Here is a 19713-nt window from a genome sequence, read left to right on the forward strand (position 1 = left end):
CCGGCCGAATGAGGGTTGCTATTTCCATACTGTGAGATAGGATACTCCAAAATAGCGTACATCTTTTTCCATTGAATATTGTAATCAAGGAAAAAAATATCTGCTGGCCGCAGTGTAGTGGTTAAAGTATCCGGTTCGCGAATGCGAAGACACGAGTTGGAATCATATTCTGGTGGTGATTGTTTTTTCAGTCGAATAGTTTGTTTATTACCGTATAAGTGGCCATTGTTAAGTTCTCCTTTGGTGAGCATCGGGGAGTGAACGTTGCTGCCTTGAGAAGCATCAGAAAAGCGCAACTGTTAGTCCTCGAAGGAATAAACACATGGGGAGTATCAGTTCAGCCCCTTGCAGTTACGCTCCAAAAGGACGAATGATTGTCACTTACTCTCCAAAAGGTTAGACTAACCTTTATAACCCATGTACTCCCTATTTTCTTATACTGTAATCGTGACACAGCTTTCCAGGGGTATATATACATCAATTATTGTCTATGTATTCATATGAACAAGCATTCACGACCGTGCGATGAGTTCATGGTGTCCGTACATATGTATCTTACGTGCATAGGTGTACACTAACAAATAAAAACAACAACACAGAAGTGATACCTTACCGCAATGAAGCCTTTATGCATGAAAAAAGTAATATCTTTCTTATCGAGACCTCGGTTTGTTTTAATTCGACTCAGCGAAGCGAAGCAATTTTACAAAATATGTAAGGATAAACCGCGCTAAATATTATCTTTTCACAGCAATACCGTGGTAGATATAGTTTATCTGAAAACAAATGAGTGCCTGTGAATACAGATACATTACAAATATTAAGAAACATCGCCTCAAGCTCGCAAACGAGGTGGCACGCAATAGTAGGCGCAAAAATGGGATAACGGTGAACGTGTGGTAAATGAAACAAATCTCTTGAATTTCATAGAACGTCAACATTATTCAATTTGCCGAATTTCTGTAGCCTGCGTAGTTTCCTTTGTGGGAGGTTTCGTAAATAATTCTGCACACTTCGTTTTTGGGCTTCTCTGGGGCACCCTGTCTACAACACATACAAATGGGTGGCGAATTCTCGCGTGCATTCTTTGTGCTCCATATATATAATGCAAGGACACTGAGGACGCAAGCAGGGCTCCATATTTTATTCTACGGTTATTTTTTTTTTTTTCTGCATATGCCTCGGTCGCATTTCCACCGCCGGCTCATCCGCTCGAGAGACATCGTCCGCCACTGGTTCGCGAAAAAGAGGGGAGACGTGTGACGGAAAACACATTGCCGCGTCTCCTTCCTGGCAACGAATGCACGGCAGCCTACGCCTGACGTGGCGTCAGACTAGCAGTCTCCAGTTCCCAAGCGTACACAAACTGCCCCCTCCCCCACCCCCACACACAGAGACACGCACAGACACACACACGCGCGCACGCACATACTTCCAAGCGTTTGCCATATACGAATCATGGCGACGCCATTGCCACTCCGTAGCAGAGAGGGTGTTTGTGACTGCCGAAAGAGCGTGCTGCGTTTGGAAGTGTGTCTCGGCGGAGCCGCTGTCACTGGTCGCGAAATGTGCTGCTTCAGACGACCGTCCGTGCGGACCAAGCGCATCGCTCCCGAAAAGCGTCGAAAGCTTAGTAGACTTTTCGAGTGGCGACGACGGAGGCGGCAGCAGCAGTGATGCCTCGTGCTGACGACAGCAGGTTTGTAAGACTGTGTTTCATACCTTTTTCAAGCTTGAAGCAGCTCCTGCGTGTTCGTATTACTCGCGTTGGCTTTAACCGGCTTTCAGGTGAATCCGTCGGGAGATGGATGCCCAAGAGCACCGCTTCTGTACAACAGGATGGCAAAAAAAAAAAGAAAAAAAAAGAAGAAAAACTCGACCAATACTTATAGATGTGCCCCTCAGGACCATCATGAGAAAGAAGTTGAAGAGGAGGAGGTGGTAGGAAAGGGAAGCTAGAAGGGGAGGAGGCTTGTGAATAATTGCACTTGAGCATGTCGAACTTCCGACTGCATTAATTTTGTATGAAATTCTTGTAGCTTACACTTACACTTGATTTTGTTCTTTGCGTATTTATTCTCCTCGCAAATTCAATCCTTACTTTTTGTGCTTCACTTCTCAAACTTCACCTACTTGACAAATACTGTCGCAATCAAAATTATACACATGGGGATGCGGGTCGAATTACAGCTGTGAATAAGAAACTCGTTTTCATAGTTCTCTGGCCATTATACATGACGTCAAACTCGGCTGATCTGCAATTTCGCGAGAAAATGTTATTACACGTCGAAAGAAAGAAAGAGAGAAAGAAAAAAGAAAGAAAGAAAGAAAGACAGAAAGAAAGAAAGAAAGAAAGAAAGAAAGAAAAGCACTAAGCCTGTGGCTGCCCGCTTATTACAAATGTTTTTGTTTCGTCTCTCATTGAGACTTTAGGGCCTTGAGGTCCCCAAGTGACCTGACTGACGTGATTTTATATTTAGTGCTTTTTTCTCTATGGTGCTTCTACATGTCTTCTTGTTCTTAGTTTCTTGCGCCGTTATGTTATTTGAGCGCCTATCATAAAATACACTATTTTATGGTGACTGAAAGTGCAGTTCATCTCTGAATCTTAACTGGTACATGAACTCTGGTTCACAGATATCACGACATATGAACTGAATAGCGCCGAACAACCGGAGTCGGGAAATGTATAGCTCATCCATCTCTTGCACTCTCTTGCAGTGAGCAAAAGAGCAATGTCGGCTGCTCATGAGTCTGAGGGCTTGCAAGTCCAAGAGCAATGATTGTTGCCCCCTACGATTGCCCTCCACCACACATTTCTCACCGCGGTTAAGGCTTCTGTCACTATGAAGCTGACCAGTGCAACTCGCATATCGTGTCCTTAACTCCTTCGTGACCACGCCTTTTCTAATCGGTCACCGGTGGTCGAATATTTGAAACGTTGAAGCCTGTTCTCAGATACATAACGCTGTACGGTACGCAGCCCAGTGAAAGGGAGGGCTTCATAATAGGTTTCGGTTTTGTTTCTGGGGTAAAACGGTGATTTTTGACGCAACTTCCGGTAGACTGTGCCGTGCGCGTTGTGGTAAAAAATTTGCGTCGCCTTTGCTCTTCGCAATGTAAGAAAAAAAAAAAGAAAGAAAGAAACGCACAGCTCGTGGTTATGGCGCATAAGCATACGCTTTTTGTGATCAGAGCATGAGCAGTAAGTCAGAGGGCGACATTACATCATTAGATTTGCGATATCACAGCACTGAAGTCTGTTAAGTTTAAGGCAAAGTCGGCAGTTGTTCGCCAGTAAGTCCGGGTTTTGAATATGAGCGAGGGTTTGCCCTCTAGTGCACTCGAGGTGGTCTGTCGCACGTACTATATGCAGTACTAGGCATTCTCATAATGTTTATAGCAGTTTAGGTTTTATTGTTTCTGAGCCGAGTTATTCGAAATTGAGCTCTTCCCGGAGCTGCCGAGGTTTGAGAGTAAAGAACCCAAATACCTTCATTCTCCAAAAATAAATACGAGAGCTTCAACACCACACCAAGAAGAGGTTCAAGATGCGCTACCTCCAGTGAAAAGTCGAACAAAAGACGAAAGTTTGCTGCCAGAAATGCTGTCTACCTTTGCCTCACGAAGCCAATGAACCGCTTGATCGCAAGGCATGGAGACCGGAAACGATGACCTTTTTAGGTTTGGTGTCCAAACGAACCGTTTTGTGCGGAATATTGCTTTATAGAAAATTGTGCCCTGCAGCATCAATCTGTGAGGCATATATCTTGAAGGTCCCCTATCTTTATTTCTTTATTTATGTATTGTTTTTTCATGTCATGTATTCATCATGTCGCCTTCGCGAATTGTCTTTTATTTACTTTATTTATTACAGCAAACTATGCATTTGGAAGCAACAATTAGTCTTCTAGAACTTATAATGCTGGACTACATGCTAAAGCGTAGTTGGTGGCGGCGAAAATTGTTTTTTCCTGAGACTCAAGAAAATGCTCTTTCTTTTCTTGCGTTAACGACAGAGTTAAGATGGAAGCAACACGCTGCTCGTCCACTGTCGCGTTCCCACTCTGAATGCACGTACTATCACCGATGCATTCCTTTTAATATTTTGAAATCCAGGGAACCCCTGGACAAGAGTAACGAATATCCTTACCTCAACCGTAGAAAAAATATAAATTAAATTATGGAGTTTTACGTGCCAAAACCACGACTTGATTATGAGGCACGCCGTAGGGGGGGAATCTGGAAATTTGGACCACCTGGGGTTCTTTAGCGTGCACCTAAATCTAAGTGCACGGGTGTTTTCGCATCTCGCCCCCATCGAAATGCGGTCGCGCCGTGGCCGGGATTCGATCCCGCGACCTCGTGCTTAGCAACCCAATACCATAGCCACTAAGCAACCACGGCGGGTGCAACCATAGAAAAGCTGGCAATTGTTTCGCTATAAGGATACTACTCAAGCCACATGTCTATGCCGTAAACAAGTGTGCGTGCGTGCCTGCGTGTGTGTGTGTGTGTGTGTCTGTGCGTGTGTGTGCGGGGGGTGGGGAGAAGTAGAGAATAAACGCCAACCGCTGCAATGCGCAATCCACGTGGAAAAGTTGTGGAAGCGAGTTCCGTTACGTTTGCACATGTTTGTACATTACAGAGCCTTGGCTGAGCGTTTCTACGGTTCACTTCTGTGAAAGTCCACGTTCAAAGCTTGAGCTAAGTGCTGGCTAGAATTAACTGGGTTTTACAACAAATTCATTAGGATAGCGCGGTTGGCTCGACTGCCAAATTAGAGGCACGCCGGTGGACGCTCGGGGTTTCGTTTTAATGGCCAGTGGTCCCCGCAATCCCGGCTTTGAACTAATTGCGCGCGCAGTTGCCTTGCGGATTAAGGAACGGGCAGAGCGAGGCTTAAAAGCCCTCTGCGGAAATGCGCTTTATGTTACTACCTCAACTTCCCACTCATCGCGAAGTCGACGAATGCTTTCGCGGGCGGCCTCCTTGGGCGTTTGGCTTCAGCACTTTTCGCTGTCCGCGCCGCGTCATACTCGGGCGACAGAACTTTTCTTGCCAGCGTCATTATATTGCAGACACGAACGTTACCCGCATCCGTCTTCGGCAAAAGTGTAGAATAGAATAACTTTATTTCCATCTACTTGATGGAGGAGGCTGCAAGTAAAAGCTGCTCCAGTAGAGGCAGCTTGACGAGGCCTGCAGCCCCCCCCCCCTACAGAATATTCGGCAACAACATACATGCAAACAAATATGCATTATACATATATATACCCTCATGAACCCACATACTCGCACATACACCATGCACACACATACCCATATACATACAGAGCCACTGGTGACCAGATCAAAAATACTTAGGGTAGCTTGTGTGGTTCTCGTGGTGAATACAAACGAAATAAAAAGACGCCGCTGAACATTATATATATATATATATATATATATATATATATATATATATATACTATATATATATTATATTATATATATATATATTATATTATATATATATATATATTATATATATATTTATATTTATATATATATATATATATATATATATATATATATATATATATATGTATATATATATAATATTATATTATATATATATTATATATATATATAATATATATATATATATATATATATATATGTATATATATATAATATAATATAAATATATATATATATAAAAAGACGCCGCTGAACATTATATATATATATATATATATATATATATATATATATATATATATATATATATATATATATATATATACATACAGAAGCATATATACACACTTTATGTACAGACTAACCGAGAGGATGTACACTTAACCAGTAATTTAAAAATCCTGCACATACAAGTCTCTTAGTTGTTGGGCCGTTATTTGCGTGACATCAACGCCTAGATTACTATATTTATTTAGAAGCATTGACATTGTGTAAAGCAGCTTTTCCCTTAAATAATTTGTTCTGGGTGTCACCACCCGCCATATCTCTTTATGACGGGTAACATAAAATTTGTCATTGAGTTCAAGGCTACAAAGTTCTCGTAGAAAGGAGCAGTTCAGTTTTACTTCCCAGCTAAATGCAGTTGTTAACTTGTACTGGTATAACTTTAACACAGAAATTATGTTGGCTTCCTGAAATAAATTTATAGTATGGGAGTTGTAGGGGACATTAAAGAGCAGCCGAATAAACTTCTTTTGCAAGACAAGTAATTTATACAAATTAACAAAAGTAGTTGTACCCCATATCAATAAGCAATAATAGAGGTATGAATAAAAAAGCGAGTTATAAATGAGAAATTTAACTTTAAACGGCAACAGTGATTTATATTTCCACGTTATGCCAATGACCCTAGATAACTGGATTGTGACTGCGTCAATATGTTCGTCCCAAAGCCTATTACTCGAAAACGTTACGCCGAGAGTTCTCATACTAGTAACCATTTCTATCGTTTTCTCCCCGTACATAATGTTAATATTTGAATTCACTGGTTTATCTTTAGGCCTAAAGAACACAGCTTTGGTTTTTTTGTATTTATTTCTAATTGGTTCATTATTGACCAGTCCCTGACCTTAGAGAGCATGAGGTTCGTTTCATACTCTATATCTGTACAGTTTGTTCCTGAAACAAATATACTGACGTCTTCAGCATACAGGACATATTTCGAGTTTAGGTAAATATTCGTTACATCATTGATATAGGCGTTAAAAAGAAGGGGCCCCAAAATACTTTCCGGCGGAACTCCTTTTGAAATAGGCTTCATACTTGAGCAATGCATATCTATCTGAACAAATTGCCGTCTGCTTGCTATATATATATATATATATATATATATATATATATATATATATAAAATTTAATTAGTGCAAAACAATGGCCTCGAATGCCATAGCTATCACGTTTTTCAATCAATGTTAAATGGTGAATATTATCGAATGCTTTGCTAAAATTCACATAGACGCCAAGCACAAGTGTTCTTTCTTCGAACTGGGATAAAATGAATTCCTTTTGTTCCAACAGTGCATATTCGGTGGATTTAAGCTTTCTGAAGCCGAACTGGGCAGATGATATTATATTGTTCTTCTCGAAAAAATGATTAAATTGGCGATGTAAGATTTTTTCCAAGCCCTTAGAAAAGACAGGCAATATGGATATAGGCCTATAATTTTGCATATCATTTCTGTCTCCCTTTTTAAATAAAACACACACTTTAGCGATTTGCATTCTTTTCGAAAAAGTTGCGCTGGACAAACATAAATTAATAATATATGTAAGATACGGTGTGACAATATCTAACACGTGCTTTACCGGTCTAATTTGCATGCCTTCAATATCACACGAGGAACTATTTCGCAGTGACATGAAAGCAGAGAAAACTTCATGTTCAGAGATAGGCTCAAGAAATAATGAAAAGGGGCTAGCAACAGGCTTCATCTTAAACAATGTGCCAGGTGAACTGTTTTGATTGTTCCTAACAAAGTGATCATTAAACATAGAGGCGAGAGAGATGCCAGATATCTCATTGCCATTTATGTTCAACTTTTCTATACGAGAATATGATTTATTACGATTTAGGACAGTATTTAACCTTTTCCATAAGAAATCAGGTTTTCGTGTAGAGCACTCAAGTTCAGACTGAATGTGTCGCATTCTACTTAGTTTTATTTCCTTATTCAGTTTATTACAATAAATTTTGAATTGTTTCAGTGTATCTGGGTCCTTATTTTTAATAAATTTATGATACAATCAGTTTTTGCGATGTATCTTTGCAAGCAGTTCAGGCGTTATTCAAAGTTTACGAATTCTTTTTTCGGGACAGTGGTACTTGTACACTCCAGAAGTTATATCTATTAACTTTGTATATTTCTCTTCAGCGTTGGTGAGTTGACCGATAACTTCCAGGTCACAGGTTAACATCTGAGTTCCAAAAGCCTCAAGGTTGGCTGCTGTAATTTGCTGACAAGTGAAGCATCTCACATCCCTCTTGTCTCGAAAACTATGTTTAGGTATCATGATAAATATTGGACAGTGGTCGCTTATGTCGTATGATAGCACACCGGCGGTTATGCTTTGGTTTTGCGTATTTGTTATGAATAAGTCGAGTAAACTTTCACTGCTGTCTGTAATTCGGTTTGGCGAAGCAATCAGATTTTCAAAACCATTTGACGTTATTATAGTGATCATTGCTTTCTGGTATGTGGAATTTACAGACACATCTATGTTAAAATCACCACCAGATATCAAGAACAAGTTATTCTCGGAAACAAAACGCAGAAACTGCTCATAGATACACAAAAAAAAAAAAAAAAAAAAACTAGGAAGGCTCCCATTTGGGGGCCTATGACAAACAGAGAACACGTATTTGCCAGCACGTGCCGTAAGTATGTCGAAGTCGTCACATACACTACAGAACGATGGAAGCAATTCGCAATTTATTGCATCTTTCAATAGCAATATAACACCGCCCCCTCGATGATTTGGACGATTTAAAAAATAACAGTGATAAGGAGCCAAGCTAAGTTCGTCGCGGTCATCTTTTAACCACGTCTCCGTGACCATGATGGCCTCGAACAAAAAGGAAAAACTAGAGATGAAATCTACGATATCTGTTAGTTTAGTGCGAGCGCGCATTCAAGTGAAGGCATTTCAAGGAATTGTTATGTTCGGTTACACCAGCTGCATCTAATTATTGCGGAATAAAATATATATGCTGTGTCATACTGGACTTTTAACAAAACAATGTGCAATTATGAAAGTACAAACTAAACGGGAAGGTCGTGTGCATTTCGTATCACAAGTGCTCGGTCGCCATCCGCCCGCCTCAGAAATACCTTGCCATTTCGGTGCCACGCGTAACGGTACCCTTTCTTTTCGCCCACTCTTTCACCATACCTAGTAAGTGCCTGTTGTGACTGGTCAGGTTTTCGAGTACGAAGACACTGGAGTTACTTTCCTTCAATTTATGTCTCTTCTCAAACCACTGATCTCGTGCCATTTGCCTTGTGAACCTAACCATCACACCGGGGATCTTGCCAGGTCTTGCTGGAAGGCGATGTATGGCACTAACGTCTAGCTCCGTGAGTTCGGGAACCTCCATCATGTCAGCAGCACTGTTCACTTTTTTTAGAAGATTTTCTTGCTCAGAGGCAGGAATTCCATGAAATTCTAAGTTTTGCCTTCGATTTCTCCATTCCAGTTCATGTAGCTCCAGTTGCACTTGAACCGTCTCACCAGCCGTGTCTTTAGATTTTTGTTCTAGCATGTCCTCTTTTCTGAATTTCCTTTGTTTCCCACTCTTGTGTGGCCACCCGTTCAAGAACTTCGTCGTATTTCTCTGACATCATTTGAACTGATTCTTCAATTTTAGACACTGTTTCTTTAAGGGGTATGAGTTCGTCCAGCTTTCGGTTAATGCTAAGCAACAGTGATCTAATGTCCGTAATCTCATCGGCACTGGCTGCAACTTTCTGGCCTTCTTTCGCGTTCTTCGAGGCCTTACAGGTGAGACACAACCACTTCTGCCTAGCAGACGCTGATTTGCTCTTGTACTGCTTTTCTGTGAGGCCAGAGCAATCTCCAATGTGAAATCGGTGCTCGCAGTCTGCGCATACTATCACTGCCTCAGTTGGTTCAAACTCGGCTTCGCAGGAGAAGCAACAAATTTCTTTCGTTGTCATTGCTACGTATGCAACTTAATACGTTTCTACAAAAAATACAAAAAAGAGCATATATGGCAGACATGTAACATATATAAGCACTTATAGTAGTGTAATGGCAGCGGAAGCAGCAGCAATAGTACCTACTCAGAAGGCAGCCGTACAGAAAGGTACCAACCTGCGAAAAGCAGAGCACAGGCTTAGATTCGGTGTTGCCCTGCTGCTGCCGCCGCCGAATACTGCGACGCCAGGGCGAGCAGCCTTTATACTCGAGATGCTGGTGACGAGCGCCACAGATGCGTGCAGGCAGTCCAAATTTTAGCTCCTTGTGCGCAGGCCAGGGTGGTGCGGAAGCTCTTCTGCATGCGCTTCGATGGGACGATAGGCCAAGGTCGATGTTCCCGACTGCAAGAAGCAGAGCACAGGCTTAGATTCGGTGTTTCCCTGCTGCTGCTGCCGCCGAAAAGTGGCGAATTCTTGCTAATAAAAGCGGCGCTGTGCTTGATTTAACGAGAAATGCACTTCCGAATTTTTTTCTCCGTCTCTACACGCGCTGATGCGTGTTATTATGTCTTGCCGTTGAGTGCGGGAGTTGGCCTACGTTGAGGTGGACTTTGAGAACGGAAGGCTTATTTACCTTATGTACAGGATTAAAAACAGGTAAAATCACAGCAAAAGTTCGTCGAGGGCCGGCAGCAAATCATACGCTGCGGCTCGTGGCAAGAACGCCTCCCCCTTTTCGATGGTTCTCTGGCTTATACCCCTTCATTCCGCCGGGGTCACGTCATTATCAGCCATTCGTCGAGTCCGCGCAGGTGTCGTCATTTTCATCCAGTCGACGAGCTCGTATAGGTGTCGTCATTTTCATCCAATCGTAGGGCCTGCGCAAGTGGCGTCATGGTTGACCAATGGGGACACTCCCTAGGCTCTATCCTCGGATGACTGCATCCGTCCGGCGTTGCCTCCTCGCCTGGTCGTCCTTGAACGACCTTCCATTGCTGCAGAGCAGCTTTTCTCGGGGCTATAGGTCAACAACTTCGAACCGTGCAGGCCTCCAGCTACACTTTCGGGAAGCGTCACACGGGGGAGGGGAGGGGGGGGGGGCAAAAGCTCCCCACGCGACACACGAGGGCGAGATAGCCAGCCTGCCTGTCGGGTTCGGTAGCATGGTCGACGCGCACCGGCGCACCATAATTTGAATGTGACGGCTAGTGGTTGCGCTTGGAGAACTTGCCCGATGCTGATTAATAGTCCGTATCTAACAGTGTATACACATTTACGTGCACACGCGCACGCTTTCTCTTCACACTTACCTACCTTCCAGATTCATGCACGGGCTTTTCTCTCACCAGCGCGTGCCTTCAGCGATCTTGCTCTAACTTTCCACAACACCCGCAATCTGTCAACTTTAGCGGCCGCGACCATACACCGCGCTACAGGTGCCAAAAAAAAAAATTCGAATGAGCAACTGACTGTTGCAGTAAGCGCCCATGGCGACGAAACTGCTGGCAGTACTTATTTCATGCGCAGTGCAAGCTAACAAAAGTGGATGTCGGCTTGGCTTGGTTGGTTCCTTTGAAGCGAACAGAAAGTTGATTGTGTTTGCAGCCGACGACACGGAAGAAGAGAACTGGCTTAATCAACGCCGACGACTGTTCGCGATAGGTTATAGTCTTCGTGGCTCAAGTATTGGTATCGCGATGGTATACGGGCGCGAATACCGCTTGCGGCGCTCTGCTATATATGTGTGGAGCAGCGTAGCACCAACGCAGTCGGGCTCCTGGTCCATTCGGAGGACCGTGAGTGTCCTGCGGCCGAGTCAGACTAAGAATCGGGCAAATCGGTTTCATTCTTTTATCGCACGTGAAGGCAGTCTGACCACTGCGCTGCAGCGGCGCACGAGCAGGATGCAGCGGGGCGGTTTCGCGTGTTCGCACGTTTCTCACTCGACGTAGAAGATGGACTACTCAAAGGGTAGCATGCTACGAAAATCAGCATACATACAGTGATCCCTGCAGCGGCTCTGAACTCATTTACTGCGACTGCAGCAAGCTCTCCCGGCGGACACCACCATCTTCTTGCGAACAAGTTCTGCCTGGCGGTGCACGCAACGTCGTTCTTGTAGGCTACAGTGCAGCTGTTTGGGCCTCAATCAAAAAGAGAGAGAAAGAAGAAAACAGTAATTTATTTAAACGATATGACTCGAGACTTACTGGGGGAGTAGGTCAGGGCAAGGGGGATCGGGCTAAGTGTGGCTCATTGTGGAAGCTTCACATGAGAGTTCGCACGGGGAGTTGAGTGTCTCCTTAACATTAAGCCCGTGGCCGTAACCTAGTCCTCGAAGGACGTCACTGCCTCGGGCCGGCATAATTGTGCCGGAATGTCCTTAGTCCTACCATACGGTGTGATGGACACTCTTGCGGTTACACTACCTTCACATGTGCGAGTGAAATGCCTCCAAAGCACACGCACAGACGCCAACAATCTTGGAATCTGTGTAGGGCGACAAACCGGCACACATTACGAGAGCCGTAGCTGCGTTATAGCGCCACGGTCCACCCACTCCCAACTGCACATTGCCGCAGGGACATGAGTTTGAATCCCATTGGTGGCGGTGGTGTTTGAAGCCTCGTTTTATTTCGCCCTGGAGCGAGAATGAAGCTCGGGTGAGGGCGGGGCCCAGTGAGTGAGTGAATAAACCTTTATTTGGTCCAGCAAAGCGCGATAAAACGCGCACCCGGCTAATCCCACGACGGGACTGACAGATCTAGTCTGCCGGCTCGATCAGTGTCGACGACGATGGTACAAAGACGCCTGTGGTCGTCGGCGCAACGAAAGGGAAGGATGGACGCAGCAAACCGAGTTTCGGACTTTTCATTTATGTCGCAGTAAGACAACTACATGTATTTAGTGACGATCTACATGTCTGTTATAATCTAGCTGTTATAACTATAGACTAAAAGAAGTAAATATTGAACAGTGAGCTGATCGTTTTTTACTAAGTACTTTTTTTGCTTGTGACAAAAAAAAAAAAACATGCAGATCCAACGCCACATGTATGAACCTTCGTTAAGCGACGCTTTCGCGAAGCGGTTATACTTAAGTGCCATAAGACTAAATGCGATGCGTACAATTGTCTTTATTGACATCCAAGTAAGGTGTAATCCTATGCAATGTTTATACACCGTACCGGTCACAACAATAATAATGTGCTGCAATTTTTTTATGTTTATGCGCTACACCAGCTGTTCGTGCGAATTAGCACAAGGACGAAGGTGATGTTTGTCGAGGGAAGAACGGCGAGGATCGATGAGATGTGTGGTGACAAAAGTATGACGCTAACGACAGAGGTGTGGTTGACTATTATTTTTCCGGTTTCATTCCTGCACCTCGGCCTAATGCGAACTGTCACATGCGCACATGCTCTCGCGCGTACGTCCTACGTGACTTGAGGAACGCTGCTGTTCGGCAACAAGACAGTGTCAGCAGTCACGGTTAGGAAAATCCGGGAGGGTTCGCCAGAAAAAAAAAAAAAAAAAGCTTCGCTTAAATCAAGTGTCATCGCTCTGCCTAAATACCGGACTACAGGGAATACAAGATGCAGGGAACACAGATATGTGTCGAACACTGATGGATGAATAGAGAACGTATTGCACGAAAAATTATGGCCCTTAATCTTGAGATAAAGGGTGATATGGAAGTGTACGGGGGTGGGTGCGTGCCGTCTGCTTTGAAAGTGGCCATCGCAGAATGCGGGGGACGCCGGAGGAAAACTGCATGCCCCAGGGAGGACTACTATTCATGCATGGACCGTAAAAAAATGTCTATATGTCAAGTTGTTACAACACACATTAGAGGTCAAGGGACATTAAGCTCATAGTACATTAAGTCAAGCCAACATACTCTAGACGTCCTGGGTTTCTCTGGCAGAAAACGTGCCTGTCTGTGACGTCTAGCAGATGTGTTCTTGGGCTTAGACATTTGGAGCCAATTCGTACATCGCAGAAACATTTGTGGTTTTACTGGGCAATGCGGTGCATGCGCGCGCTTGTTTGAAGCTCTAATCAACCTCGCAGATCAATTGTGTGTGTGTGTGTGTGTGTGTGTGTATATATATATATATATATATATATATATATATATATATATATATATATTCGTTACACGAATGCGTTCTTATTCCAACATTCGCACAGTAGTTTGCCTAAGTTGTGATTTCGCACCAGGGTTATTCCATGCCAAGTGTCCGAGACCATCTAAAATTTTCCTTTTAAAAATTCTGGCTATTTAATGCCTTGTCCGGAGTAATTTCTCAGGTTATTTTTGCTAAAAAAAAGGTTTCCTACCAGTTGGAGTGCTTTCGAAGTTGTCAAACATGGCTTTGCAAGAAAATTAATGTAAATGTTACTTGTATTAGTATATTATTTTTATTTAGCTAGCTCTGAAACGCCTAACGCTTCACAACTTCGCCTACTGAACCTAAACTAACCTAAAAGAATTTCTCTTCAATATGTGAAAGTGCTTATTGACAACTTTGCTCATAAAATATCCCTTAGGTGTCCCAAATTTTGACAAGAATGTACCAAATACGCAATTTTTTTCCCTGGCAGAACTATTATAGATTTGTTTATCGTAAATATTTTTCGTGATTGTACCAGAACTGTAAATTACACTAAAATTATTTAAACGCCCGTACACTGTAGGAACACTCTCAAATAACATGCAAAACATACAAACATTTTCGTTTTTGACCATTTCGATCCACGATTTTCACAATGAGGTACTCCCCGGTAAAAATATGACACAAAGTGAATTCAATAATAAGGCTGCTCATTGGTGTTCGATTTCCGTCGTTAGCTCATTTTGATTTTTCTTTTAAGCGACATATCAATTTTTGAATGTGGCTCCTGGGCTCTGCATAGTTCCATGCTACCACTTCACCGCAAAACGCGGAGCCTGTCGGGCTTCAGAAAATCGGCGAGTGCAGTTTTGTTGTACAACGCTGCTTTCCTCAGCACGTGAGGACTCAACTGAGTTGCCCAGTCTCATTAACTTTTATAAAATTTCTAATTGTGTTGTCTTTTTGTCCTACTTGCCAGACTGCGCAGGTAGCTGAGAGGTTGTGCGAGAACTTTCAGCCGCAAGTTTTCTCATTTTATTTAGCCGGCTGCTACTCCGGCTACAAACTTGAATATCTGACTTACATTTGCTTATAAAAAGTCGATTTCAAGGCAGTTATCTGAAAGCGACGTTTTTACTTCGACCATCTATACCCTTTGTTTCTTTCGCCGCCTACGATATCAGTCCCGTCACTTGACTCAAAGCCCACGCCTGTTATTGCGCCTGAAAATTTGCGCCGCAGAGCCGACGGGTACGCGATTCTTGCCATTGACCATAGGTACACGCGATGCTCAAGTGGTATCGACTATCGTGCTTCACGTAGTTGCAATCACAGCATTAAGCCGAAATGGGTATCTATCGTAGCCCGTAGCCGCCGTCGTTCGATTCTGAGGAAAAGAAGAACGCTCGTTGGTAATGCTACGTAGTTTCATTGTTTGTAGGAACACTTCGATGCGGCTACTACAATACGAGAGACACTCGCCTTCTCATTAGCGCGCCTTCTAATCACCTTTTGATTACAGCTGCGGGCGGAAGAGGTAGCCGGCGCTGCCTTTCTGCTCATCCATTTGGAATAAATGCGCACTCGTACTGTATGCATAATCTACTCGCACGGGTGCTCAGGTGTGTGTTTTGAAGTTTCTGAGGCTGGAGTGCGCAGAGGAATGTAAAAAGACAGGACGCTATAAGAGAAGTGAACTCTGAGAGCTCTTGCACAACTTCTGAGCTCCTTGTGCGCTCTAGGAGGTACGACAAAGAGAGAACTCAATGAGAAATTTTGTAATAGTTAATGAGACTGTGCAACTCACTCGAGCCCTCACGTGCTGAGGAAGGTCGCGTTACACAACATAACTGCACTTGCCAATTTTCTGTAGCGAGATAAGCACTGCGCGCGCCTTGCGGTGAAGTGGTAGCACGGACTTCTAAGGGATATTGTACTATAAAACTTGCCGATAAGCACAGTCAAACATTGAAGACGAATCCTTTTATGTTGAGTAGGAGAAACTGTGAAGCGGTAGGAGGTAAAATAACATTTACATTAACTTTCTTTCAGAACAATGTTTCGAGCACTTGAGCAAAATCTGAAAGCACGCCAACTGGCAGGAATTTTTTTTCAGCAGAAATGTCTTAGGAAATCACCCTGAACAAGGTATTAAGTAGCCATTATTTTTTAAAGGAGAATTTGAGATGCACGAGCGACGCGTCTGGGTCATTTGGCATGGAATGATACACCAAGGAATAGTGAAAGCGACATACGAGACGATCGTAACAGCTTGGGTTCCGTTCTGCTGTTTACTTCTACAAGCGTTCAAACTAGTATCTGCAGACAGATTGCGTAGCTAGTTCGGCAGGGAGAATGTGGGTTTCGCTCCCGAATAAGGTGTTTTTGGTGAATAAGACAGAATTCTGTGCAAGCCGCAACGTGATAGAAAACGAAATTTCTGTTCGGTCTTTCTCGGCCCGTCTTCTTCGGCGCACCCACGATTTTTTTTTTTTCGGAAATTGTGTCCTCAAGAAGAGTTGCCACAGTCTTTTTGTCTGGTGTCCACTCGATATTACTGCGTTGCAGAGCAAAGAGCGCATGCTGAAGCGCAAAGCATCATGTTGGTCTACTAACCGCAGTGACCACTGTGTTGAGCCACACCATTGGCCTCAGACAGGAAGCCCAACGTAGACCTACAACAGTAGATTTGAAGTGCTTGAGTACGATACAAATGACTGACGCACTTATTCGCACGCTTGACGCCAAGTAATTTATATGCTTGTATATAACCTCATTGATTGGCGTTTAGTTGTTCCCGGCTCGCATTAAGTTGGCCGTATATAAGGGCACTTTTATCTTCAGTTCCAGCGCCATGTGATTAGACGGTGAAATTTTCTAGTCCACGCTGGCAGTTCACAGACGCCGCTGCTCTTCACCTCGTGGGGAACCAATGCAGCCAAAGTAGCTCACATCCAGGCGCATATCCCGGCTGGTGATTTATATACGTAGCACGTTTGCGCAGGCTACCTAGCTTACGTACATCACCGCCTCCAACAATAACTACTTTCTGTAGTAATTGTCGGAGCCAAATACCACACAGTGGCTACCTCACTCGTGTGAGCTGGCAACACGCAACTACCTCACAGAACGAGCTAAAGAATCTGAAAACTGATCCTCACTGCGATGACAACGCATTCAAGCTGCGTCGCAGCGGCTCGTACAAGCCAAAATGAAGGAAAAGTTCGCCGCGCGCTGGTTGCCAGACCTTTCCTGGTCGCCCAATAAATAAGTCTATAAGGAAACATACGTTTCTCTCTGGCATAGTCGCATAGGGTAGAGCACGGTGGAGTCTCATCATTTAATAGTCATACAATATCCAGAGGTGGTCCGTGCGCACTCGGTGAGATCCTTCAAGCATCGAGCAATGCAAATATACGTAACAAATCAGAGTCTATTCAAGGAAAAGTAAATTAAGCGCATGACGTGTATATCAGGCTAATGTCGAATGAAAGGAACAAGCGACTGGACAATATAGCATAATAAAGTTAAGTATATAAAAGAAACAATGAAGACTTAATTGAGAGACATAACAAGCGATAAAGTGACTGTGGTCTCCTTTCTTCTTTCTCGTCTTCCCCACAGAAGGAGCGTTTGAAGGGCATTTATGGATTTGCTATCTTCATCTTTCTTTTCGTTGCGCTTTCGCTGCAGTGCCTCAATTATGGCACGTATCCACAAAAGGGGGGCGAATTGATATTCGTGCGCCGCGAGAAAATATAAAAAAAAACGAGAAAAAATAAGAACAAAATTTTATTTCAGGTAAAATATTATTGCACAATTTAGTATGGAAATGCGCATTATAATTAAGAAGGATTAGCAAGTGGGAGAAGCTTATCTGAAATTATTTAGAGCGTAAAAAAAATTGACAGAGCTACACGAAAAGATAGTGTGGTAATCATTTAGTTTCTTGTGGGAAATCGGATATACGTGGTAGTACCATAAACACCTTTGCGGATGAAACCTAAGGCAAAGATCAAGAGGAAGAGCGCAGCGCGAACATGTAAACTTTGTTTAACCTGGCGAAGCGAAGTTCCGAGAAACTCCGTTCTCTTCATTAAAAAAAGCCAGAGGCAAAATGAAAAAGTAAATGTTCGCAGATTCAATTACATTTCTTGTGAGATTGGTGCAGCAAAGTCTTCACATCATCGTCCTGTTCATCTTCGTCAGGACTGGGTGATGGCCATCATCACTCTCGCGCACTCATCACATGTGTGTACACAGCCAGAAAAAATAGTAACAAAAACCGTAGTCATGTGATATATGCGCGTGCGATGTCGCGTGACTCGCAGAAAGTAGCCGGCAGGTTACCTGTGAATGTAGTGTTTTCCGCGCTTCAAAAGTAGCGAAAAAGCTTTGAATTCGCTTACATTTTGCAGGGTCACGTCTCGGATGCGCCGAGAAGCAACAACTACAGTTCGTGCTGTTTGTCCGTAACGACGTTTATCGGCAGCCTTCTGCGCGTGCACGGGGAAGTTTATGTATGGGTCGGACATGCACAGTGTTTGAACGGTAGGTAAAGGGAGCGTAAACGAACTGCTGGCTGCTATCAGAATGGGTACTTGCCAACGCAGTGTCGCGAATGCGCTTGGAAGTCGTCATTTAATGATCCTAAAAAATAATAATTCTGGGGTTTTGCGTGGAAAAACCACAATATGATGATGAGGCATGCAATTGTGGGGGACTCGCATTTTATGTTAACCACCTGGGGTTCTTGAACGTGCTTTTATAATCTAAGTACACGAAGGTTTGCATTTGGCCTTGAAGAAGATGCAGCCGCCAAGGCCAGGATCGAAGCCGCAACTTCAGCAGCACGACGCCATATCCACTGTACGTTAGGCATATCTGTGCAGAAAGGAGACTGTATAAAAACAAGGTGAAACGGCGGAAGCCGCTGCAAACTAAGTGCCAGTCGGCTTTTTTTTTAAGTTTATTTGGAGGAGATGTGTTTTCTTGATACGGCAGGAGCCCTTAAATGATGATTGTTTTACCCTTAAGCACGTTTGAGTGCATTGGTTAGGAGCCCTCAACTAGGCATGCATATCTCGAAACAGACTGTGCAGTTTCGAGACGTTGAACCCGATTATTTTGTTTTATTTCCTCTTTAGCACATGTACATGACGGTTGCCTGAAGTAAGTTGCCCCACTTTTCGTGTTTATTTTTGTCCTCATTGTTTTAGTTTGTCGAAAGTCGGATGAAGTATGCGACGGGCCTCGCTGCCAGGCGCTACCGTGGTATCCCTGCAAGATGACATCCTTACAGATGACAAATTCGCCTCGACGAGGCATCAAATGTGTTAGCTAATGGTGGGTTGGTTGCTTCTCAACGTAACTGCGCAACCCACTCGTCTGATAGCGGAGCCAACAGTCAGACGGAGGAGGGCTCAAAATATAAACGTGATGAAGTTAACCGCACTTTCTTTCTTTCTTCCTTTCTTTCTTTCTTTCTATCTATCTATCTATCTATCTATCTATCTATCTATCTATCTATCTATCTATCTATCTATCTATCTATCTATCTATCTATCTATCTATCTATCTATCTATCTATCTATCTATCTATCTATCTATTTTTCTTTCTTTCTTTCTTTCTTTTTTTTGTTTTCAAGAACGTATTGTTATATGCCGCAGGGGATTCAACGTTCATGAAAAATTCCCTATTTATTTCTTGAAAGGCTGGAAATTTCGAACTTATTCCTTAGACGGTAGCGCTGTTCTCTTACGAATTGCAAAGGAAACGTTCATTTGCCCGCAAGGTGTTTTATTTATGGAGCAATGAAGTTCTGGAACAAAACAAGTTGCTCGGAAATAAATGCTTTCTGCCCATCGCTGCTTTCGTTGTGGATTGGTTTCGCCTTGCACAGGGTACACCAAACT

General features: G+C 43.4%; 1 protein-coding gene across 2 annotated transcripts in view; it reads left to right on the top strand.

Annotated features, from left to right (window-relative positions):
* The first annotated feature begins 774 nt into the window (after positions 1–774).
* Positions 775–19713, top strand: part of LOC126548139 (uncharacterized) — a 118337-nt gene continuing 99398 nt past the window's right edge. For both annotated transcript variants that reach the window (XM_055063134.2, XM_055063135.2), the window contains exon 1: positions 775–1699. In XM_055063134.2, the coding sequence (XP_054919109.1) occupies positions 1677–1699 (23 nt within the window). In that variant the 5' untranslated portion in view covers positions 775–1676. The remainder of the gene's footprint in view (positions 1700–19713) is intronic.

Source organism: Dermacentor andersoni, chromosome 1 (assembly GCF_023375885.2).
Source record: "Dermacentor andersoni chromosome 1, qqDerAnde1_hic_scaffold, whole genome shotgun sequence".
Classification (NCBI taxonomy): domain Eukaryota; kingdom Metazoa; phylum Arthropoda; class Arachnida; order Ixodida; family Ixodidae; genus Dermacentor; species Dermacentor andersoni.